The 27077-nt window shown below is 43.4% G+C and overlaps 1 protein-coding gene across 1 annotated transcript in view; it reads right to left on the bottom strand.

Annotated features, from left to right (window-relative positions):
- The window catches only part of SYCP2L (synaptonemal complex protein 2 like), a 557328-nt gene that overhangs the window by 213702 nt on the left and 316549 nt on the right, over nt 1-27077 (bottom strand). Inside the window, exons 4-7 of the mRNA XM_069221230.1 lie at nt 21474-21578; nt 18817-18838; nt 11501-11586; nt 11321-11409 (exon numbers count right to left, since the gene is read on the bottom strand). Of these exons, the coding sequence (XP_069077331.1) occupies nt 11321-11409; nt 11501-11586; nt 18817-18838; nt 21474-21578 (302 nt within the window). The remainder of the gene's footprint in view (nt 1-11320; nt 11410-11500; nt 11587-18816; nt 18839-21473; nt 21579-27077) is intronic.

Genomic DNA, 27077 nt, shown 5'->3' with positions numbered 1-27077 from the left:
AAGCCATCCCATCCCTGACCCATCCACAGCCCATTTGGCACCTGGACAGGTGGTAAAAGTAGCTAGTCAGGTAGGCGTGCCACCCCCAGGGTAGGCCACCCTTAAGGTGGGCTTCTGCAAGGTGGCCACAATTTTTCAGAAGTAGCCATCTTGGTGATGGCATACTTAGGAATTCTGGGACAGCGTTATACTCCCTTCCCACAGGAAGTGATCATATAGAGGGCGTAGTAACCCCAAGGGTCAGTAGCCCATTGACTACTACCCTACACACCCCTAACACTCCTAAATTCAGTATTAAGGGTATTAAGGGAAGCCCCTGGCACCAGAGAAGCAGATACTGATGGCGTAAGAAGACAAAGGGTGCTGAACAGCCACAACAGCAGAAGAGAAGAAAAGCAGCAGCTGACCTGGTACCAACCCCGCTGGCCTGACTGCATCCCTCAGCAAAATCTGCACCTAAGTCAACTTATCCTGCAGCTGTCACTCTGGAAATTCAGGACTGCCTGCCTTCAATAAAGACTCAAGACCTTGTGTGAACATCTGACCTGTTCTCCAAAAACCTCCAAAGAAGAGACTCTGAAGTCTCTGGAACAGCCAAGACCCGAAGCCTGATGTTACCACTGTACCCGCTGTCTTTGACCAAAGTTAAGTAGACCACTGATGCCAAAAATGTTCCCCAGCTCCCTAGAGTTTCACCCCTCCTGGACTCCCCAAAGTCGCCTGCAGCCTCTGCCTTAAGGCACTCCCACTCCCTGCTTTCGCAACCTCTGTGGTGAGAGAAATCAGACACCCAAAACAACCACTGCACCCGTTGCCTCTGGCCAGAGTTGAATTAGCTGCATGGAGTGACCTGTTGGTGTGGTCCTGACCCTTACCCAAGCATCAGAGATTGGTCCTGTAAATCATGAAACCGTACCTGATCACAGAACCTAGGATAACATTGAAGGACTCAGAAATTGCACTGTGTCCACTTTTTAAAGTGAAAAGAATTTCTATTTAAAAACATACTTACCTGAATGTTTTTTTATCCAATGCCTAAACATATTTAAAGATACATGCTATTTTTATAAATTGGTGGGGAACTCCTTCAATTGTGCGTCTCATTTATGGACTATTGTGTGTATCTGTAGATGTCCTTGAAGTCTAAACCTGCTCTACCACATTATCCCTAAATAGAGCACTTTGGGAATGCATAGCAAGCCCTGTCCACTCACTGGGGGAAAACCTGGACCCTTTACATGGTATTCACATGCCACATAAAGGGACAGATTCCTACAGGTTTCATTAAAGGGGAGGAGGCATTCGGAGGATTAAACTCCAAGCTGAAGCACCTCTGTCAGTAGGTTAGTCCTGACTGCCAGCGAAAGTTGCTCAAGGTTCAGGACCTAGGCTGTTCTTCACACCACCACTGCGTATGAACCACCCTCCTCCATGGCCACGGTAGGAGGAGAAAGCATGCCAGTATCTCTGGAGCTGTCCAGCCTACTGGCTTTACCCAAGTCAGCATGCCAGGTCAAAGGGCTTTGAAGTTGGTATTCTAAAGGGTCCACTGACTCCCCTCCTTCACCGTACACTAGGGAAGGTCAAGATGGTGCTACCGACACAGGCCGAGATCCAAGCATGGATCCATGGGTGTCCCTCGGAGCCAAGGCCAAAGCCGCAAGCACGGACCCTGAAGAGGCCGCTTCTGACTCCACTGGGCCCCAAGGGCACCCCAACAGTGTTGAACTTCACAAAAATTAGGAGCATGGCCTCATAAAATTATTTTAATTTGGCTGGGTTTTGCACCGACTCCCAGAAACTCAGGGAGACGCGAAGTCAGCCCAGACACAGGTTCCGCAGGCCTAGAACGACAATGCTCCTGCTCCCTCGCCTCATTGGCCAACGGACAAGGTGAAGTTGAAGGACATTTCACTTTTAAACTTTTTGTGCCTGGACTTACCCTATCATCCAGAGGACGTGGAGTGGGATGACGACTATGGGGAACTATGCGACCACACCCAGGACCTTGCTCTCGACTAGGCCCACGACTTATGCGGAGTCAAGTGTTGGACTGCCATCAGTTTCAGTGACCACTCCATCAAAGCCTTTGGATGCATGCCCGACACTCTGATCACATCTTCCGGTTGTGCTCGCTCTCTAAACATCAAAGGCACACAAGGTGCAGATTCGCCATCGACATCACCCGATGACAGGATCCGCAGAGCTTGAACCTGGTCTTCCTAAATGCACCACGAGTTGTACAACTCGAAATAACTGAGAAAAAGAAGAAAAAAACAACAAAACAACAAACAAAAACAAAAAAATCACTCCGGGCTAGCTCTCTGCAGATCAGCACTGGCTGGCACAGAAAGAAAAGAACTGACGTCAGCGTGCCAGGGTGGTGCCTATATAGGACCTGCGATGTCAAATCTAGCACAGAGGATGCTGACAAAGGAGCTGATCATCGCCACCTAATGGCACGCAGCGGTACTGCTAGAGAAAAATGTACAGATCCAGACTGACGCCTAGGGAAAATTCTAAGGTACGGAAATTGCAACTAGATTTCTCTCTCAGATGAATGCAGACTCCATGGTCACCTCTGCATCAGCCCCAAGACATTGCCATGCCTACACCCCCAGCTACAATTGAAACATCACAACTGCTCCAACAGACACGGAGGTGGCATCACCATCTTACACAAGGAATGAATTGCCTGCACAATCACCAATGACAACCTCACTGTTTATGGAACACATGAACTTCCAGCTCCACACCGATGACATCATCACAATCAAGGGCACCCTCACATACAAAACAGGCCTCAGCCATGCCATCGCTGAATTTATCGCAATTGAATCCAAACACTACGTTTTCATGGGATACCTCAATTTCCACCTGAATTACACCACTGCCACCTACTCCATTGAACTTCTGGAAAGACTACACAATATTGGCATCAAGCAGTTGGTCACCAACCCCAACACAGAGCAGGACACACACTAGACCCTATATTCACGTCAAGCACAGAGTCAGCTACAGCTACACCTCAGAACTCATCTGGTCATACTTGCTGGGCTCGACCGCACCATCCAGAGCTACCACATTACCCCCCTTCAGAGGGTGGGTCAAAGTCATTCAGCAGCAAAGGACCAACACCTCATTACCTCACAACACAAAATCACCACCAACGTGGATCAGGCTGTACAGAACTTTAACAACTAGATCCTCAGAGCAGCCGATCAGGTCTTTCAATCAAGCAAGCCAAGACACACAAAACCACCAAGCAAGCCAGCTGGTACAACCCAGAACTCAGCAAGGAAAATGCAAACAACTTGAGAGAAGATGGCGCACCAGAAAAAACCTCACCAACTGAGCCACCTTCAAATCAGCCCTCAACGACAGATCAAAACCACCCAAAAAGTTGCACTGGCCTGTCAGATCGAAACCAGCACCAACGGGACCAAAGAGCTCTTCACCATTATCAGAGATTGCCTGCATCTACAAACATAGATCCCCAAACTCCGAAACCAACCAGCACCTCATCCACCACTGCCGAGCACCTGATCACTGCATGAGAATAGCTCAGCACATTGGTCACTTGCATGAGCTTTATCTATCCATGGGCACACACCGAGCCCTGCCCTCACCAAGAGTTTTCAACCTCGGACGAGACAAGATCGGCCGCCAGCTCACAATCATCCCCAACACTTCACTCACCACAGTCACTTTCTTAGAGGCCTGGAAAGACGTAGAGATTAGACCTCTCCTCAAGAAACCCTCTGCAAACCCCAGCAAGCTGCAAAACTACTGCCCCATCTCCCTGCCCCCATTCCCAGCCAAGGTCCTGGAGAAGGCCATCAACCTCCAGCTCACCGAGCACCAGGAGAGCAACTTTATGGACCTGTCCCAATCAGGGTTCAGAGCTAATCACAGCACCAAGACAGCTCTAATCACCGCAATGGATGACATCTGTGCTCTACTCGACAGGTGGGAAACAGCCACCCTAATCCTACTTGACCTCTCCACCACTTTTGACAACGTCTTCGACCACACACTCATCAACCAACTATGCCAGATTGGCATCATCAACAACACGGTCTGGTCATTGGCATGCTTCCTCACGGAGCACACCAGAGAGTCTGCCTCTCCCTCCCTTCACAAGCCAAGCACAGCATCTGCTGCGTCTCCCAAGACTCCTCACTTAGCCCAACCCTTTTCAACATTTACATGGCACCACTGGCAAACATAGTGAAAGCACACATCAACAGTCTCCTACACCAATGACAGCCAGCTCATCCTCTCAACAGATCCCACCCGAACAAAGAGAAACGTTCACAACTGTATGAGAAGCGTTTCTGCCTGGAAGAGGGACAACTGCCTGAAGCCCAACATGGACAAAACGGAGGTGCTGATCTTCGGCAGACAATCAACCCTCTGAAATGACTCCTGGTAGGCATCGGTACAACCCAATTCCTAAAGATCACGCCTGGAACCTCGGCATCATCCTCAACAGTGACCGCTCAACGCTGTCATCAGCTTGCTTCTGCATGCTCCGCAAGATTTTCAAATGGTTCTGCCTCGACACAAGGAAGACAGTGATGTACGAAAGCTGGCCTGTTGTGTGGTGAGCACCTATGGTGTTATCACCTTATACCAGGACCAGGTATCTCCTATTACTGAAGTGTCTGGGAAGCCAAGGCTCTCTAGATGTGGCTGTGGATGAGCAGCCAAGACTAATCTAGGAGACATGCAAAGCTTATGCAATACCACGGTAGTCACATAGCACTATCATACATGAAAGAACCACATGGTGTTACAAAAATAAAGGTACTTTATTATGGTAACACAAATACTAAAATACCAATAGGCAGTCCACCAAATGGAGGTAAGTAAACACACTATTATTTACACATTAGAAATCAGTAAAGCGCATAGAAAGCAAAAGGCATTGGTAAAAGCCATTGAAAACAGTGTAGGCCCTAGGGGAGGGCAAAACCATATACTGAGAAAGTGGAATGAGATTTACAGTCCCCCACCCAAGGATGTGGAATCAGTACAGGGGGGCTGAAGGAACTAGGAACCTCAAGAAGTGAGGTAGAAGAGTGATCCCCAGTGACCAGGAGAGCAGAGGTAAGTAACTGGTTTTCCCCAAATCCAACAGGAGGACTTTGGAAAAGGATTGTGCAACGCCCAAACAACTGGAAGAACTGAAACATGGATCCTGACAGAAGAGGATCTGCAAAGGAAGGGGATCAAGTCCAATTCGTGATGGACTGTCTGGTTGTGCCAGGTGCTACTACCCCATCCTTCTGTGGATGCAGGACCAGTCGACGGTGGACGAAGAAGGCCAGCAGTGCAGCACAGGAGATGAAGAGAAGTCCCAGGAGTCAGATGGGAGCACCTTGCCTCACACTCCAGCATGCAGTCAGCACCATTGCATCATGGTAAATGCAGCATAACTTCATTTTTACTCCATAAAGTAGTCTGTAGTTTTTCACCTTAGTGGGTGCAGCTAGTGCTGTACATCTCTGGCACGCGTTTCTGGGTTTAGCTGCTCATCAGCAGAGAGCAGCTTTGTCTGTGGGGTTGCTGGAAATGCTGCCAAATGTCCTCTCAGGTTTCTGTACCACTCACTGGCACACGCAAGTGCTTCAACCAGAGTTAGTCAACTTGTTGGCTCAAGGGAGCCTTCTTAAACAGGAAACTGATGGGAGCACCCTGCCTAACACTCCAGCATGCAGTCAGCTCTCTGCTGATGAAGGGCTTACCCAGAAACACGTGTCCAGAGATTTACAGCACTTGCTGCACCTATTAAGTTGAAAAACTTTAGTTTACTTTATGGATAAAAAACTAACTTGCACTGCATTTACCATGATGCACTGGGGCTGACTGCATGCTGGAGTGTGAGGCAGGGTGCCCCCTTTCTGTTTTTCCTGTTTAAGAAGTCCCAGGAGTGATGCAAGTGGTGTCCCACATCGGCAGGTCAGGTTGCAGTCAGTTAGCGGTGCTGGAAAACCACCAACAAGCCTTGGCAAATGCAAAAGCGAAAAAGTTTTGCAAGGGTGAAGGGGACCAGCAAGGTCCAGGTGTCTCGACCCAAGGAGGGGAGTCTGGGGTGACCCTCAGCAGTTGGGACAGTCACAAGAGGAGGCAGCCCCCACAGGCCACCCACTGGCAGCAGGCACAGCAGTCACAGTGAGGCCCACTCAGCACAGCTGAAGAAGAGTTCTACGTCGCTGGAGCAGCAGGCAGGAGACTGTGCTTTGCAGGAAGAAGTGCTGGGGGGCAGGGGCTACAAAGAGCCTAAAGATCCCTTGGAGGAAGAGCAAACAAGCCTTGGTAGCTGCAAGAGTCGCGGTGCACAGGGGAACTGTCCTGCAAGGAGAGGCGAGGGCTTGCCGTCTCCCAAGTTGGACAGCTGGCAGAGTGGACCAAGGGGGCAACTCCAGACCACCACCTGTGATGCAGGATCCACGCAGTTCCGGAAGAGAGCAGATCCACACAGCATTCGTAGTTGCAGTTGGTGCCTGCAAATGCTGGGGAGTGATTCCTTCACTCCAAGGGAGATTCCTTCTTACTTCTTGTGCAGGCTGAAGGCTCGCCACCCTCACAGGATGCACAGCCGGGGAAATGTTGCAGTTTCTCAAAGGACCCAGAGAAACAATGTTACAAAGCAGAGTCATCGCTGAAGTTGCAGATTGTAGGTTCCTGGAGGGTCCTTTTTCAGTCCCGGTGGTCAGAAGATGAAGTAAACTATGCAGAGGAGTCCTTCTGGAATCTTACACATCAAATCTGAGGACCCACTCAAGAGAGAGACCCTAAATAGCCCAAGAAGGAGGATTGGTCACTTAGCAGGGTGACCACCTATCAAGAGGGGGCTGTGACGTCACCTACCTGACCTGGCCACTCAGATGCTCCCAGGGGCCTCTCCACATCTTGGATTCAAGATGGCAGAACCAAGTGGCCACCTGGGGTGGTGATGGACAGGGAGGGGTTACTCCACTATCCTTTGTCCAGTTTTGTACCAGAGCAGGGACTGGTTGTCCCTGGGCTGGTGCAAACCGATTTATGCAAGGATGACACCTAATGTGCCCTTCAAAGCATACCAGTGACTTGGGGAGGCTACCCCTCCCAACCCATGTCACACCTATTTCCAAGGGAAGAGGGTGTTGCTTTCCTCTCCCACAGAAAATCCTTTGTTCTGCCTTCCCCTGCCTGAGGTGGTTAAGCTGCAGGAGGACCGAAAACTATCTGTGGGGTGGCAGCAGTGCAGGCTGCCCAGAAAACCTGAGAAGACTGGTATGAGCAATACTGGGGGTCTTCTTAGGAGCTCCCAGAGCGCATGGAAGCATACAATCAATACTGGCAACAGTATTGGGGTATGATTCCAACATGTTTGATACCAAACATGCCCGGTTTAGAGATACCATTAAGTAGCAGGACACAGGTAGTGAGTGACCTGTGTCCAGAACACAGGTAAAATGGCTTCCTCGCACTTATGAAGTCCAGTGTAATGGAACTGGAGTACGTAGGGGTGCCCTCACAGAGAGGTACCTGCACCTTGCCCTTTGGGCTGGGAGGGCCTAACATAGGGGTGACTTGCAGTGACCTATAGTGAAATGGTGCATACACCTTTTCACACAGGCTGCAATGGCAGGCCTGCAGACATTTTGCATGGGCTCCCATGGGTAGCATAATACATGCTGCAGCCAGTGGGGAAACCCTGGTGCCCCAATGCCCTGGTTGCCTAAGTACCATATACTAGGAACTTATATGGGGGACCAGTATGCCAACTGTTGGGCGTGCAAAGTCCTAGGCAACCAAATTTAGAGAGACAGAGCAAAATCACTTGGGTCTTGGTTAGCAGATCCCAGTGAAAACAGTCAAAGCATACTGACAGCAGGCAAAAAGTGGGGGTAACCATGCCAAAAAGAGGGTACTTTCCTAAAAGTGACACATGCCCTTATCACCGGCCGACTAGACCGCGGCAACACAGTCTACGTAGGCACCCCCACTGAACTCCTGCAGTGACTCCAAACAGTCCAGAATGTAGCTGCCAGACTTATCCTCACCGTAAGAGAAACCACATCGCCCAGCACCTATAGGACCTCCACACAGACTCTCGATCCATAAGAGATGTCTTTTCAAGCTACGAAGCCACTCCTACAAAGCCCTCCACAACCTCAAACCCGCCTACCTAAACCACCGCCTTCAACTCCACCAACTGCCCAGGAACGTCTGGTCTGCACACCTCACCCTCAAACTGACACCATGCATACACCGCTGCCACACAGGGAGACACTCCTTCCACCCCGCCGCCGAGACCTGGAATGCTCTCCCACTCATCGTTGACTCACTTCAGGAAAGGACTGAAAACCTGGCTCTTTGGATAACATCTGCAGGAAGCACCTGGATACCGTCTTGGGTGATAAGCCACACTATAGAAATACTGACTGATTCTCACTAAAACCAAGGTCTTCAAGCATTTGGCAGATTGGAAGTTTCAAGAGAATTAGTAATCTAATTGGCAAGCAACTTCTCAAGGACTTTAGTGAACACAAAGTTTAACACACCTGAAGCCGCTGATATATTTTGGGTGTAGACTGGCTTTCTCAAAATGATGTTACTTCTATTTTCCAGAAGATTAGAAAAATCCCAAAAGTTAGACTGGGTTTCAATATATCCACTGCCGGTTTGAAAGTCGTTGGGGTACTTTTTATGATGGATGCAAAGCATAAATCCTCAGGAGAGTCCAATTTATTGCTGAGAACAGCTTATGAAATATAGTCTTCCTCAATGGATCTGAAGACTTGCCAACAAAGGTCTTTTTGCACCACAGTGCATAGATCCAGACAATTAACTAGAAGGCATGTTTTACCACTTTGTCTGCGTATATTTAAATCTCTATGGAGGAGAAGCAGCTAGCAAACTGATCACAGATTTGTCAATTGACCAAGACAGTGTTGGAGAGACGAACAGGAACGGCTAATGATATCAACGCAAAAAATAGTTGCAGTGCCTATTACGATCTCAGCGACGAAATGATCTTAATCTATGCTTTCCTGGCTTCCACCTTGTGGTTTATAGGATTCCAGTCAGTCCCAGCGTATTATTTCTCCCAGGCCCATTCAGCCTATCTAACGAGCAATTTAACATTTGCAGTTCCTTAAAATATGGTATGCGGTTGGATGTGACTGGTTTACCAGATGATTATGTGCACATATTTGTACATTTACTTAAGGGTAGACGAGAACGTCTGATAACATAGACCCTTTGAGATTAGCACACAGAAACAACAAAGAAATACAGAGGTGCCTGAAAATGAGATCTAGCATGCACTCCTCGTAAGGTAGCCAACAGTAGTACTGTAGCTCCCGTAAAGAGCCTCACAGCACAGTCCTTTATGAGCTCTACCCGGATGAGTAATTTTCACAACCCCATACTCCTTTTGGGAGTTGCAGCGTACAGGCATAAGTGGAGAACTACTCATAACACATTCCTTAAACAGGTTTGTTTGGAAGATGAAATTAAATTCCTCTAATTACAGAGAATGCTTCATCGTTATTACAGACATTAACAAGCCTAGGCCCAAGCTCTCAATTTGAGTGTGTGGTTTCCGGAGTTTGGCACCGGCCCTTAAATTGTCAACACCGGAACTTATGACCGTCCACAACTTGATGCCATTGTCTATTTTTGACATGAACGCAACAGTTTTTAAAATAATGTAATATATATTACAAATGGCTAATGCCTGCTGCCCAAGCCATTCTTATAGCTTTTGGTGACCTGCAGTAGTCTGAATTAGTAGTAGTGTTGCCTGCCCTTGCAGTTGCAATGGGTGGTGCAAGCTGCAATGGCCACCACACAAGCGTTGGCACTTATTTTATTTTTACATGTCTAGGCCATCAAAACAATTGGATTAAGTCCGCAGTCAGAATAAAAAGGTAGGCCATTGTCAGTCTTAGAGTACTAGTAAAATAGACTGAGAACACAAGGGTCAGCCGACACAAGGGTTAGTCCCACTATTAACCTTTACTTGTAACCCTTCTGCATTTTGATGGACTCTGGAGTCACCATTAAGCATTATGGATAGGATACGCCTTTATAACTAAATACATCAATACAGCAATCATGATATCAGGTAGTGGCCCAGGAAAATCCAGAAGCGGATGTTGATTTTCTCTTGCTATGTCCCCCAAAAATATAATTCACATTCATCACCTCTAAACACAAAAATAAGATTCACAGCACTTCTGCACAAAAATAAATTGTGTCCTCGCACCCCTCTCCTCTTCTGAGAGCTCTCTGGGTATCTTTACTGATAACCCTATCACTTTCGCTCAATTAGAAAATTAGTCTATTCCTTAAGATTTTCCATATATTTACCGAAAAAAACATTAGTGAGTGGTCATCTCTTGACTGGATTTTGGAAACATACTTTCCCGAAGATCAACAATCATCCATCGCCCTGGTCAGGTGATTTTTCCATACTATGGCTGTCTATTTTCATAAAGAATATTTTATCATTTATCACTGATCCTGAAGGAAGAACATTGGTTTCCAGTCCAGTAAAATTATAAAATGTATGTCTTAACTAAAACTCTTTGAAGACGGATAGCTCTCCTGCTTTCTTGTATGTCTGCTTGAAATGGCACGGATAACAATGCATTGGCCCAATACATACGTGGAGGTGCAATATAAACCGCAGATCAGAGTACGCACCAGACACACTTTCCTCAAAGTGAACAGCAAAGTGCTGGTCTTGGACGAAGGACTAGATAGTCGTTTTTGCTCTACTCACTACTCGATAGTCCCTTCCTCAATAGCATGCTTTTCTTTTTATATAGCTTAAACTACCCATGAAACCGGAGGTTGTTGCCTCTGCCCACTTTCAAAGGTGTGCATGCCACCGAGTGAGGAACAGGGTACATATCAGCTTCCAACAATGCCAATCTGAGAAATAACTCCTGCTCTCGAATAGACTCTACCTCAACTGTCAAATTTCTAACCATATGGAAACATTCAAATGTGTGCAGCAATACAGTAGGAGGCGGGGTTTCAACCCAAAGCAAATATTTTGCATGAGTGCAAGAATCTGTCCCTGTACAATTCAAACTTCCCAGAAATGCCAATTAGCACCAATTGTTCTCCTTTTCAGTTAGCCGACGGAGTGAATCCCTTTGAAAAAACGGAAGAATAATCATAACTGCTTCATACAACAGATTTTTCATAATCAAGGTAGACTTTCTGTCCATTGTGAGTTTTTTTTTTTTTTTTTTTTTTACAGTTTAGAGACTGTAGTTCTTTGATCCTTCACATGTTATAATATAACACTTACGTGAGGCTGTACAATTCTTCAGATGAGCAAAATCTACATCTCTTTTCCCAAGGCACCAGAGACATAATGGAGTTCAGAGTTTTCAATGCCTGTTTTATCATGCATGGAAAGAAAATTAAACTGTTTAACCTAGAATCTTCACAACTACTTACTAAAGAAGTGCTCTATGTTGATTCCCACCTCTACTCGAAGATGATGTGCTCTCTTTTTGTGTGTTGCCAGAAATCCAAGTCTCAATATAAAACTATCCAGTAACTGCTGTATCCCTAGAAAAACAAATGGAAAAAAAAACACACACACACACAATTTGGTTAGGTTTTGAAAAGTAAGCATATAAACTAAACTTCTGACCAGGTTTATAATAAGTGCTTAAACCGTGTCCAGTCCTGGGGCTACACAAATCTCTAAACTTGAGAAGTGAAAGGAAAACTTCATTTCTGCCATCTCCACAGCTCGTGCGAAACTTACAATCGTTCATCACTGAGCTGTGTGACAAGACAGCTTGTAAACTGGATTAGTTCAAAGCTAGGAAAACTTCACAAAAAAATGTAAAGCGAACAGACCAATCATACTCCCGGAGAAACAGTTAGGTGGAAGGGAAAACCCTGAGCCTCCAGAGGAAAATCATAGTGGTACAATTTCAATACACTCAGTTCCAATTACTTCATACTCTCGATGCTTGGAATAGAATCATTAAACAGAAGAGGATGGGATCAAATATTGGCTATTCAAAAGCTAGGCTTTAGTGATGACATTTCTGATGCACTACCTTCTTACCAGTCTATTTAGAGCTCATGTATTGTTTTGAAACAATCACAACATGTGGATAATACATCAAAAGATTCAGGTGGTAATAAAGGATTGCCATGAAAGCATGGTCCAACTAGCGACTAAGTAATGTTCATGGCTATAATTACTCCCCACCCCCACACAAGAATGGGAAAACCTGCATGGGCCAGCCACTTTAAGATGACATTTTCTTCATCGATCCTAAACAAGAGAAGCCAACACATCCAAAAAAGGCATGATACAGTAAACCATGTCTACTATGCGGTCCACAGGACTAAGTCCTTTTCACAACCCCCTTCAAACATCTAGACAGAGTAAAAAGTAGATTGCACAACAAACTAATCAATGTCGACACAACCAAAATATACTTCAACTCAAAGCTACAGCAACAGTACAATCAGACCCCCTCAACTCTTTGATGCACATCATGTTCCGTTGAAGTAATAAAATACTAATATGGATTGAAAGCCCCACTATAACTATCGTTAGGATGTTTACTTCACCACCAAAATGAAAAAGTATATATTTTTCATTGCTCAGCAGTGAATATAAGACGGAACAACGCATGCTGGAACCACTCATGCCTGAACAACGCAGTATGAACAACTCACCGTGTTGTTACCACTAATGCCTTTACCAAGAATGCCTTAACAATTTTTCGTTGTAAAGGTATGCATGGTAAAGGCATGCGTGGAACGGCATGCATGGTTACAACATGCAACCCCTACCGTAAAAACAGTCCTACCCCAACCACCTTTCCCCCGCCCCAAAAACAATCATACCCCGACCCCATCACCCCACCCCTAAAAACAATCCTACCACGACCACGACCACGCCCCTAAAACCTAAACCTACCCTGACCCCCCACACCCCTAAAACCTACAACCACCCGACCCCGCCCCTAAAAACTAAAATTACCCCAAACCCCCACCCGCCCCTAAAAACTAGAACTACCCTGACTCCCCACGCCTGCCCCTAAAACTATCCAGACCCCCGACCCTGCCCCTAAAACTACCCCAACCACCACCCCTAAAGCTACTGTGACCCCCACAGCCCCAAAACCTAGAACTACCGACCCCCACCCCTAAAAAACTGAAACTACCCTGACCCTCCACCCCCACCCTTAAAAACTACCCCCAACCCTACCCCACTTACCTGACCACGTCCTCTCCTGATCCGGAGTCTGTTCTCCTCTGCTTTAAGCACGCATGTTTATTGTTCAGGACATGCGTGGTTAAGGCAGAGAAAACAGTCATTGTTCACGAAAGTGTTGTTCCGCTTTCGTGGATAATGCACCTCGCTGTTCCAGAGCCGTGCTTTAGGCTGTTTTTCCCCTCAGCAGCATGTAGGGAACGGACAACATATTTTGGGATTTTGCATCACCGTATCCTTCAAGGTAAACTTTGGAAGCTTAAAGGATGCTGATTGCCAACATAACTGGGTGAACCCCTCCTTAGTGTAGATTATGCGCGTGGGTCTTTGCCAGTAGTTTTTCGAACCGAATGTCTGAATCTCTCAGAGCATGAGCTATGCTTCAGCCAAAAAAATGCACTATTTAGTTTGTGATTTTGAAATGCAAAGTAGAGCATAAAAACTGGACGGATAAAAACGTGGGCATAGGTGTGTGGAGTAGGAGTGCATACTCAGTGAGTGAAGTATACTGAAAATGAATTTGCCAGCTATGCTTATCCAAACAGTTCCAAGGACAGGCAGCAAAGAGAATGTCTATAAAGCATATTAGTCTTTGCACTGCCATTGCAGTAAAGCTGTCAATAAAGTACTTGCACATACAGCAACATGTTGACGAACAGATGTGCCCTAAGTAGGAGCTACCGCATGTTGTCTGCCTAATCACCTGACACATCACCTAATGAAACATAAAGCACTAACCAAAAATGTCTAGTTCACCGTGCATGAGTCTAGTCAGATGTCAACGGTAAACTTTGATGACTTATTCTTTGATCACTCTCAAGTGGAGGAGTTTCTTGAACTGAGATACCACGATCAAATTCAGAAAACTGGGGCCTTGCCTATTTCCATAGTTTTAAACACTGAACCATCAAGGATCTTCTAACATTTGTAAGTCACCTAAAGGACCACTGTTTTTAGAAACATTTTAAGGCATGTTCAAAGCGAGCAACTGCCTAAGCCCCTCACCTTCGAAAGGGCTCCACATTATATTATCTTTTGCTCACCTAATTTTACCTTTCTCGATTATTCTATTGGAACCTCTATACCTCTGCCACATTACATAGATTTGTTACTGAAAAAACAAAGGTTAAAGGCAAGTTCTAATTTGGTGAACATGCCAGTTAAAATATACTGCTTTGAACAAAAGAAAACCACAGAAATTCACCAGTTTATGAAGTAACTACAACTCATGCCCAAAAGCAACTATAACTCGCGCTCCAGCTATGCACAGTGATGTCATTAATGACGTTGTTTCAGATGTTGCACTCATGTTATCCATGCTGTCGTAGAACATGTCATAAGCAGTGCATGGTGAGGACTCGAGTTAGTTACTTTAAGGCACACATTATAGCTACTTGAGATAACTAAAGCTTGGGGGTTTTAATGGTTCTGTTGATTAAAAATGTTGTTTCATCTGACTTTTCACCTAATTATAACAACCCTTCATCCTTTGTTTTTTTTCTAGTGAATTGCAAAAAAAAATTGGTGCAAAGTAAGATATTACCATACCTAACTATAACGTCACTTGAACCTTCATGTTATTTGAGTGCATTCATATGGTGCTTTTATGTAAATTAAGGGGTCAGGGAGGCACAGAAAGGGAGGCCGCGTGCCACCTGCCCTATAAAATGTAACCTGACACTCCCATCCCGAGAGTTTGCAGATACCCCACAAATTTGAGGCAAACATTTCTTTTTAAAAAATGAGAAAGAAAAAAAAGCGTTTTTTGGCCATGGGAAGCCCCCAAAAGGGCTAAATGGGCATAGTATCTCAACCAATCCACCTTATATCTTTTTAGACCTTTTTTGCAGGACTGCCCTAGAGCCGTAAAATGGCTGTGGCCACATCTTTGTTGATGTGGTGGCACCCAATCAGATCTCCTCTTGAGCTCTGTCAGATCCTCAACTGCAAGAAATATACAAAGATTGTGAACCTTCATTTCTCAAAAGTACTGTATTGATTTACACCAAATCAAAACAGTAAGCTTTCACCAAAACCAAGTTTTCTTCAACATTTGGTGTAATTCAGTTAAGCAGTTTTTGCAGTAGCGCTGTTCAGTTTTCCCATGGAAAAATTAACTGACTTCTCCTTTTGCTCTGCCCTTGCTTGGTGATCACCCTGAAACTTTGCAGGAGGGAACTGAAGGGACGATATTTATGCAGGCCTGAATTAGCATAAAGGTAGGCTATAAAATTCAAAGGGGGGAGGGGGCAATAGCTGCCTAGCTTGGGCCCAAAAGATTCTTAAGTGGACAAAAATTGTTTAATAAAGCGTGCTGATGAAGAGCACAAACTTTTGACTGAATTGTACAGGTGTACCCGATTCTAAAGGCAGCAGACCCTCTGCTTCATGCACAATGCACAGTGTTTTGAACTTGACAGGAAATTCAAAAGTGAGCTAATTGACACCTTTTAGGACTGGGTTACTGTGGTCTCATTGTTGTAAATGCAAACACATTCTTGCTCCCGGATTTTCTTACTCTTTGCTGTCTGTTGAGATTTTCTACGAGGCCTGTGTAGACCATGTTAAAATAGTTCAATCAAGCCATGAACAGAGCTCATCTTAGCTGGAATTAGTGGTTAGTCCTGAGGTGCAGCAAGATTTTCTGGAGGCGCGAGTGTTGGAAGTTACTTCACTTTACCACTTCATTGTGGGGAAGTTCAAGTCTGAATTGGAAATAATCACTAGATTTGATTTGCCAGAAGAGTTGCAGAAGAGATGAAGTAAAGTTATACTGTTGCAACCCTTCCAATGATTAAAACTTCAGTGTTTGATGGGTTTAAGAAAATAAATATTGCCTTCATCAAAAGCAGATATGGTCTAGGCTTTGCAATGTTATTTTTCCCTTGTGTTCTCAACATAGAAATGCATCTGGGTATGATCCTTATACATCTTGAATTTTCCCTTTTGATGGTTAGTACTTCAGTCAAGGAAAGTACATAGATGTTAAAGGGTAGTAGGGACATTAGGTAGCTGGATGGAATCATCATTGCACCACACTGGAGGATGATATATAAAACCCTGTCTAGTTTTAGTGGGTCAAATTGTGGAGAAACATCAAGTCAAGGACAATGCCTGATGCAACCGCCTTGAATTTGTTCAATAGGGTGCTGTGGTATACAATGTTGCGGGCAGCTGAGAGAATCTTTGTCGGGTCTTTGTCATTGGTCTTCTCAAATGTTTTCCGGTGCAGATTCTGTGCTTTGAGAATGTGAAAATCCAGATTTTTGTCAAGAATAGGTTTCCCTTTGCACAAGAAGTGTTGTGACTTCACTTTCCAAGAATTTGTGTGGTTGCCACAAGTTGGAAGCTGGACAGTAGTTGGCTCACACTGGAGGATCTGCATAAGGTTTCTTAAGGACGAGGGCAACACCGCATGTTTAAGAGCATCAGAAACTCTGTAATAAATGAAGTGCTGCTTGCAATATCTACTGCAATGGGTGGCATAAATTGAATTCAGCTATGTATGGGTATCATGGTAGGTTGGAGGCTGTGATTGTCCTGTTATGATGCGTTTCTTCTGCTTACAATAAGGATAAAAATTATGAGAAAAATAAACGAGTAACTGAGGGACAGAAGGTAAATATGGCGACTGTTGCCTTAACTGATGGATGAATTTATTTTGGCTCCGAAGAGTTCCAATAGGTCTCCTCAATTTTGCAGGTAGGTTCACCGAGAATTTCTCAACACCTCAGGATTGGATATTGTTTTTTTAAATATTTGGCAAACTTCTTTCTTTAATTTGAAGGTTCAATAATGTAGTTTGAGTGGGACATTTTACACTTCTTTCTACTTGCTAACAGACCGTCTTCTTAATATTGCAGATACAGTAGTAATTTCTGTAATTTATCTTTAACCAAAAATGCCCTAAATTTACTTGAAAGCATTTTCATCACTTAAATTGTGATTTGTTTTTTGGTGTGACTGCTACCAAGACACATGCTCTTTTTACTTTGGCCTTATTTCTTTCAGTGCAATGGTAATTTGCATATGTTAATATATCTTGTAAAAACAAAACTTCTATTTAATCAGCACATAATATACTAGTGAATACACAGATATTCGTCTCTGCTTTACCAACCCCCATCCAACCCTAGATTGCCACGAGAAAAAAAATAAGTTGTGAGACATGGTACACTAAATTTAAAACGCCAAGACAAGAGAGATGTATTCAATGGCCTCAGCTCTACTTTTTTCTTGATAACAATGGCAAAATCACCATCATGAACACACACTTGTAAGTTTTGCATAAGAAAAATGTCTGTACTCATGCCATGACATTTATTTTCATATATCAACCAGGAGAGGGCACAGCTGCAGAAATTGGACTACATGTTTTCAACACAAGCAAGGGAAGTAGCCTCTGCATTAAAAACCCACTGCAATAAAGACAACTATAGGCAACTGCCTGAAATAATATACCTTGTCATCCACAGTTTACATCAGCCCACGGTCCCAATCGCAGGAGGCCAGCCCTTAAAGGTTAAGCAGTTTTATACAGGAATGTCCTACGGCCTATAAATCCAGAGAAGTTAAAAATACTAATTCTTGTATTTAATTGATAAAGCAATCATCCATGATCAACTGATGGGAGAAACTATCTTTTTCAGCAACCTGAAGGGTGTTTCGAAATGTGCCTAATTAAGGAAAAAAAACTTCTTCCTGGGTTCGTATTACACCTGAGTGGCCCACTGTGCAACGCCCACATAACCTCCTCAGGTAAATACAGAGGACTGTTGGGCACACACAAGGACATTTATACAATAGAAAGTGATTACAAATGTCGCCCTCATCCCCACCTCAATTGGTCGTGACTTGTGTCATGCTACTGCCTGTCAATGCAGTCTACTACAGCTAAGGGGCTAATTTAATGTATGTTTTTTTGATAAAGTGGTTTATTTTTTAATTTGTATTGAAGAAAATCTAAACACAGCAATGATGAGAACAAGAGTGAAGACTCCGACCGCTGGATGTATTCCACCAAGACCAGTACATTTCCATAAAGGAGCAGCACAAGGGAGCAAGTTTCCAGAGTTTGTAATTAATTAGTATAGAAATGTAATAGCCTGTGAATCTCATCTAACTAATCTCTGCTTAAAGAGAACAGCTCAGGAAAAAAACCATATGCTTAAACCAAAAAGTTAAGCAATCCAAAAAGTTCTTGTAAAATAGAGAACGACTTGTATTTGAAAGAAAAAAAAAAAAAAAAAAGACTTTCACCTTAGTAAAAATAAACGTGAACGTTTAATAATGTGTGTAGCACTATTTCTGAACTGCTGCAAGACAGGGATGAAACAAATGCTCAGAAGTGATAACTAAAGCTATGGTAAACAAAACTCTGATGCAGCGACACTCGGAGAACTTTCGTACGACTTTGCACTAATATACCCTTTGCTACTCTTCAGTATTACTTGTATGTTACCATAATCAATTTGACATTTTTGCAAGACACAGATTCATATCTGGCCTGTATACTACGTGTGTACATTAAAATACGTAGAACACCACATACTTACCTTCCTTATAGTTGCAGAGTGCCTTTAAAGAGAAAGAGAAATATTAGGTTTGCACATGTACTATTCTACATTAGTATACCCCCTTCTGTTCTCCTCACCAAAACCTTTTTAAATACTATTTGGCAAAAGTTGAGTGCATTAAGATACTAAACGTTAATCAACCACAGCTTTATACACGCTCTTAGGAAGCAATCCCCCAGGCCCACTGAAATATCTATTATGTATTTGTTTAGCATGTGATGTGCTACATTTTAATCTTAATCGTCACAAACTGATAATTTATAGAACATTTCGTACATTCCTTTTACAACAAACACAAGAACGATAAACTTTTTAGATGTGTAATAAGGTATCCAAAAGAGTCTACATTCTGAATTGCTTGATTTTTTTAAAATAATTATTTGTGGTTAAATTCAAAGCCTTTATATTCAGTTTCGGGCCACAAAAGCTGAAGAATCAGCCTTATCCAAAAAGGTAGCCATGCTTGCTTGTTTGCCACTGACGTGCAGCCTAGAAGACTCAATCCTGATATTCAAAATTTGCACAAGAGTCAGCTGAACCAGAGAGAGTCATCAATTGCAGTATGGTCACCCAAGACTGACACTAGCTGAAGCTAAAGGGAACCGCTGGTTTCTCTGTGACCAGAGGCAGATGTTTTTTAGCTAGGCTTTATAGGACATCAACTCAAGTGGTCAAAGCTGCCCCACCGTATTTGTGGACAAAGTGGTGGACTCAGGAAAACCCCAAACAGATCAGCATCCTCGACATCGTGCATCGTGCATCCTTTGCATCAGGACCAATCCATTAATGTCTACAGGAGTTTGACCATAAAGCCGGAAGACGGCAGACTGCTTTGGCTGCAAGGTAACTGTCCTGAATAAGCTTTACTGGTCCCCTTGACTTGTTTATATCCACTTGATATTTCACTCAAAGTGGGCCAGAGTACTCGAAACAATTCTTTATAAACAGTTTTCATAGTAACATCTAACCGTAGTAGATGCCATTGCTTATTTGCATTTTGAGTGAAAAACAGTGATTCACAATTTGTTTTTAAAAAGCTACATTTCAGAAACACTTTGGTTGGTTTCGTTCATTTTGGTACCTAAAAATTCTTCTCTTTCTCATTCAATTCATTTGGTACTTTGCACTGCTTTGTACTTGCTCCTTTGTTAAAACGTGCCTGCTTGAAACCACAGCTAACCAAGGTTGAGCTATGGTTTTACAAATGAGCCTGCCTGGACCTAAGACAGGTTTGTGAATTTCATTACATGGTGAGGTCACACAACCACACCATATAACACACCACAATTTCTCATAATGGGCCACTCAAATTCAGGGGCAAAGATCCAGAAGTCGGGCTGAAACATTCTCATTTAACATTTGCATGGGCAAACGGCTATTGGAGTTCAGGATAGAACCATTTCACTTTGAGGTGAAAGGCTCATAGCACAGTACCAATTTATGTTCAGGCACCAGTTCCACAGGTCTTTCATTACAATGTAAAAAGTGTTTACGAATTTGCTTTTCTTCAATCAAAGCGTTGGAGGTCAGTAGTTTTTTTCCTCAGGTAATTTGGTTGCACAAAGAGGCAATTTCACTGAAGAATGTGCTCTTTATAAATCAAAATATCCTACTACACAAAGCGTTAGCAGTACGTTGCAAAAAATGTAGACCAAAACACACTGCTACTCTCCCAGCCTAGTCTACTGATTGGCTTTGACTTGTTGCAACACTTACTCTTGGACAGCACTTTTTCTCTTGTAATCTTTATTTCTTTCGTAAAGTGACATCAATGGCCTGTGACTCCATTCTGAAATCTGTTCAGCACTACATCAACTAGATGGAGAATGAACGGCCTGTAGCTTCCATGTAGTACCATGCCCATTGTATTCATAGATTTAGCTATACGTGCTTTTAAATGCGTGAATGGGTCACCTGTACCAAAAAGAATAAGCATTAGAAGATCTGCCTCATCTTCATCACTTTCTTAGACACAAAGATAAAGGATCAAGATTACCACTTCAGATTTTTCGCTCTAACCAGCCTCACTTATTAGGTCACTTCAGGACGTTTCGAAGCCCCTATGAGTTCATATGACTGGGAGGTGCCAAGACCAACTCCTGGAACACACTGGACAGTTAGTGATACCCTTTACAATGTGACGACTGAATTCCAGACCTGCAGCAACAAAAACTTGTGAGAAATAAGCTGCAGTGATTGGAAGGCGGGAGAACATGCAACGGAGGACGGTTATGCTATTATTGGTGGACATTTTAGGCCACAACTTTAAGGGCAATCCATGGGGCACAATTATTCAAATATACATTAATGAAACACCTGCCCGCCTCTAATGTAGAACGACAACAGTCAATTACCTAAATAAATACAAAGCAGCGTAATTTAACAATCACCATTATTTAACTATGAACGAACGTTTCTTTTAAATGCCAAGTCTCATCCAGTAAGTGTAAATTGCTCTCTCTGTAGAACCCTTTTTCAGAAGCACCCTTGACTATTAATAAAGAGGGACAGGATGAAAAGTGATTATCTGATGTTATGCCTGCAAACTAGGTAAATACCATCACCTCACCAACACCACAAACTAAAATGTGTGCATGTGCCTTGGACCTCATTTCTTCATATGCTCAATAACTTACCACTGATGTATCATAGAAATGTTCAACAAGAACCATCAGGCTGTGATCGGATTCTAGCTCGGCTGTGTTGAGGAATTCAGTGGCTCTTTCAAACCACAACCCCATGTAAAAGACGAAACAAAAAAGCAATTTAGAAACTTAAAAGTGAAATATTTATGTTACTCAAATGTACGATGTATATTCATTCATTCAGCAAATTACTTCGCTTTTTTTAAAAAAAAACCTCTGTGAAATTCAACACAATTTGAAATTGAAACTTAAGCAGTTAAAGTTGGTTTACCACACTTCAAGAAACGCATTGCTTAACTTTTACTGTACACAGCAACTACAGGTTTACATAAGGTGTAGAAAGAAAAATTAGGCTAGACGCAGGAACATAAACCCTACAAACCATACATATAAACAGATTCCTACATTCTTTGGATATCGGACATAAACACTGAGAAAACTTGATGCTTTTTAGGTGCAAGGTTATATTAATCAGAGCAAATCAGACTGAATAAAAGTCCAGGAATGCGTCCAACATGACATGGGGACACAGGGCAGGAATGACTTTTAAGATAAAAGGTTCATCTTGAAATCGCCCGTGGGAGAGCAAACAGGTAATCTTTAGCATTTTAGGATTGATGAAAGCCTGTATCGAGCATGCTTAACATGTGAAGGATTTTACTCCACATCTTGAGATGCCCTGCACTCTTAATTTACAATTGACCACTTCTATCCCTAGTTTGTGAAAGTCAAAGCAACGAAATGATAAGCAATCTATGCCTACTGTCCAACTTGCGACTGCAGGTCACACACATCCCCACACCAGGCTCAAAAGCCCACAACCCGGACAATGATTTTACATAGAATTCATAACTCTAAGGTTACACTATCATTAACACGACTTACCGCAGATTTAGAAGGATGTCAACAAATCCTGAGCTTTTTGACCCCTCTGTGGGTATGCTAAGTCAATTGGTGCCATGCAGCCCGAGGCAAAGTGGGTCATGGAAGCTACTTAGATTTAAGTGGCAAGAAAATCAGAGAAAATCCAGGGCACCACATCACCACAGAACCCATGGTAGCATACTACTCCCAGTTAAAGTTTCCCAATTCATAATTAATATATGGAAATCTCAAATTCATATCAAAGCTTCAGTAGCTTGTGGTAAATTCTGAACACTAAAGGGAAACAACGTCACATTTTAATCTGCTTAGCTTCCCCTTGAAAAGCAATGTTTCAGTCTACAATGCAGGTCTTCATCTGGGTTTTAAGGGAGCATAAACTTTGAAGAATACCACATAAACATTTTAAATAGCAGCCATACACACAATATGCAGTTTACATGCAGTTCCAACAACTTAAGGCACAAATGGCAACACCAACTATGTGGTACCCAGCAGCAGAAGTGTACACTGAAACAGGTTATGGCCAAGATAAAAAACAAAATTGTGGGCATTGCATACAAGCAGTTATGTTTAAAAAGTGTATTCCACTGATTTACACATGATCACTTTGCACGTTTCAGCAGATACTAGTGCCACCTCAATTGCCTGTTGATCGAGAAAGCCTGAGACAGTAGTCATCTGCCTGCCATCAACTAGCGCTACTGCAGAGGAACCTAGGTGGGGACAACTGGGCTACAGCCACAGATGCACTTAGGTACTGTTCAACAAAATATGCTGCACAGACAGGTTTTGGTCCAGGAGATTAACATTAAATACAGTTGTCCAAAACACTTTTTATAGGGGATTTTGGATCTCCGCGTTTCGATTACTATAAGAACGTAGCAGCACATTTTATTGTGCTGCTGGTGTTCCTCTTGAAGGTAATGATTTGTAAGATTAGGTATTTGCCACCTGCAGCAGCAGGTAGCAGAGTTGCCAGGGTGCCAAGAGATTGTCATAGATTGCCTCCAGCTATGTACTGATAAAAATATTTGTTTGGAAAGCAGTTGAGATTTGTTTGAAAAGTATTTGGTTGTGTAACCATTAATGTATTGAAAATTACATTCATGTATAAAAATTTGCCCAGGTCGTGTCATACAGGTTACAAAAATTTAGAATGTGTTAGATACAAAGATATCTACAAATGGGTGGAAAAAAGATATGATAGATATAAAGTACATATTCAATAAAACAAGTTGAAATCTTTAACATGAATGCAATATAGGACAAAGCTAAAATGTTCCGTCTTCAACAGGACTTCCTCAGAGATGCAAAGGCATAAACATACATCATATAATACAGAAGCTACAAACATAAAACCACCAATTAAAGGGGACCCACTGCACCCATATGCATATAACATACCCACATGCAAAGTGTAAACAGCAAAAAGAGACAGAATAAAGACCACCACGATACTCCATAAGTGATAACTATAATGTGCATTCATAAAAAACAATCAACTATAGTACGGTGAAGTCATCACGGGGTTAACAACACAAAAGACTAGTAGAAGGCCAGCATTACCTTATGCAATGTAGAGATAACTCATACCATTCAATGTTCACCAAACAAGATGATCACACTACAGATACAAACAGAAAAGGCACTGGCCAAGGAAGTAAGTCAGTTCCTGGCCATTAGCTTTCCAGCTTTGTAAACTTAACTTGTCAAAACGTTTGCAAAACTTTATTGCTGGGGAAGCTGTTAGCCACTTAATCTTATTAAAAAACTAAAACAAAAAAAACGACTAAAAGCAAAATTGTTTTTGGTCTCAAAGGGCACACTGCCAGAGTAGACCGTAGCCCTTATGGAAACTACTTGTGTGTTGCTTAGGAAAAGGCAGAATGCGGTCACTCACAGTGAAGTTAACCAGTGGCTGAAGTGGGCTAACCCACTGCCCAATGCAGTATGTTTTAGTGGGCGTAAGAAAAATGTCAATGACAATAACATACCAATGGATGAGAAGGTCTCACTGAAATCCCTCATGAGTATATTATACATGTAATTCTAATAAAATCAAAAGGTCTTTGCTCACGCCAAACCAAACAAGCACTGGCAAACCAAAAGGTTTGGTGTTGTCTACCAGCCTTTTACCAACTGTTTTTTTACATGGTTTTTGCAAAACATTATTTTCGGGTGATAAATGTTAACTTAAAAAACAAAACAAAAAAATAACATTGATGAAAGGCAAAAATGTTTTTGGGTCTGAACCCCCCCCCCCCCTACACACACACACATTAATTACCACAGTTCTCACTGGCACTGAAGGAAACTACTTTGTATGTAGATGTGCTTGCTGTGAAAAAGCACCATGCCAAAATTCCTAGTGAAGATAGCCAATGACTGAACGGATGCATTGCCCCTTAATGCATGCTTGAGTGGATGAAATGACACAACCAGAGGGAAATGGATAAAGTGTGGCCGAAAAACCCCATAACTATGAAATTTTGATAATTTTTGTAAGATCAAAAAGATCTTCACCAACACAGACCTAAAAAAGCCAAACCTTCTGCTATTGGCAGCTGATCTCTTGCCTTTGAGAAAGAATGAATGTAAGAAAAAGACAAAAAAGACAACGCAGTTTCCACCTGATTATACTGTCAGCAACATACCCTACCACACCAATGACTTCTACAGTTGTGTGCCAAATTGAATGAAATCGTCACTGGAGGTTTGGCTGATGCTGCTCGTCTGCTTGCCGGAGCCCACAGCATACACTGGTTTTCCCACAGAACTGTGTTTCTCAGCTTGCTGTGGTGGTCTTTGGTTTTCCACTGCACAGGACTCTTCCTCTGCTCCTGTGTCTCTGCCCCTATGGTGTTTCAGGATCTCACAGGGATCTACTGACTTTCAGCTGACTGACTCCCTCATGGGTCCTCAGTACCTGCACTTCCCACATGGGCGCAGGGGACCAAGGGAGGCTATGGGTGTGTTGTCCAACCAGCCCCTTCCCCAGACTATTGAGTCCTGCCAGCGCTTAAAGGTACGAGGTGAGGCATGCAATATGGGGTGCTTGAGGTGGATTGAGTGGGCAGCAGAAACTGTGAGAGAAGCAGGATAAGCAGGAGTTGGTGGGAGGCAGCAGTCACTAGGCTGCAACACTATGTTGCACAGAAGCGGCCAGCATTAGGCTGGTGTGGATTATGCACATGCTTCAGGGCCCTCTCCTGCTAAGGCAGACTTCAGCACCTCGGCACCAGCCACTGGCTTTTGGACCGATGATAGTACCCAAGCTAAGCAAGCCAAGCTGCCAACCACACTGCATCTCCCTAACACATCTAGACTCACGGTAGCAAACAAGTAGCAATCAATTGAAAGTTTCTATAGCAACTGAGGGTCCTTACACAGACCTAAGGAGCACAGCCTACACCCTCCCTGTGGGTACAGGCCACCTATGTTTCCATGGGAGATGCTCATCTCCACCCTCGCTAAGCATCAGCAATTAAGGACATCAGGAGGGACTGATGAAATAACTGGACGACCTGGAAAGGTCTAAGGGGTCTTAAACCCAAACTTGCACCCATGAGCATCACAGCGACCACCAGCTTTGGAGCCAGCTGCAAAGTTGCTCATGGAGTTTTTATTCAGAGGAGGATGACAGCAATGGTAAAAGGGAACATGTGGAGGTCCCAATCAAGAAAGAATGGCACAAAGGGGACACCGAGTGGCCAAATGAGTAAACCAACAGGCAACTTAGATGGGGGCAATGAGTGCTCAAAAGCGATGTTAGCTTTCATGGAGAGAGCAGACCAAAGAAAGCCATCTCGGACTGCAGCTAATAATAAAGGGGTTTTGCAGGGGGACAAACAAGACAACAAAACTATGACCTTGACTATTTCCCATGAACACCAAAGGGAATTTTTTTCATGGTCAGATGAAAAGAAAGTCTAACTAAGAAAGAGCTGGTGGCAATGGCTTTGTGATTCACCAGGCTCTCCAATAGTAATTGAGGAAGTTAACCCAAACAGCATTCATTACCCAACATTTACCAAGAACAAGAGCCAGATGAAGGACCAGGAAGTAGCGAACCCAAAGGGAACAGCCACATAGGCAAGCTTAATTGGTCAGCTTCAGACAAGTTCAGCAACACGCACATCCGGACAGCACAGTTTTAAGCTCCAGAGAATCGATCCCAGATGGATGTAAAGAAGACCTGGAAAAAACAGAGGTCCATTGTAAAAAAAGAATGCCATAAGAGCTTCAAAGCAGGAATCGGGATGCGGAGAATCATAAACGTGAATATGAGAGAACCTGCCAAAAAAGGGAAACAGGAGTTAACTGCCCAAGATCCATAGTGGCTGCAGCAGACAAAAAGGAGGATGCCAGCCAGCCAGGCATAGGAATCCATGTAACATAAGAGAATATTCCTGCTGCAGTACATTTCAAGGGCCAGGCAAGCTAACGGGGGAATATTTTGAAGTGACTCCACCTTATCCCCTCATTATTGGATTTAAACAGTAAGGATATCCTCCGCATCCAATTTGAAATAAGTGGCACAAACAACAGCCAGGAGCACACAATAACATGGAAAGATTCAGGCCTGTCGATTTTGATGTGAAGAATAGGTTTGTGGACTGTGGCATCTTGGTTCAAGAAAAAAGGAAGAGAAGTACCCTCATGTGCTGGCCTCACATACCAAATTACACAATGTCCACCCACATGAACACT

Source organism: Pleurodeles waltl, chromosome 2_2 (assembly GCF_031143425.1).
Source record: "Pleurodeles waltl isolate 20211129_DDA chromosome 2_2, aPleWal1.hap1.20221129, whole genome shotgun sequence".
NCBI lineage: Eukaryota > Metazoa > Chordata > Amphibia > Caudata > Salamandridae > Pleurodeles > Pleurodeles waltl.
This window is presented reverse-complemented; position numbering and strand designations above follow the sequence as displayed.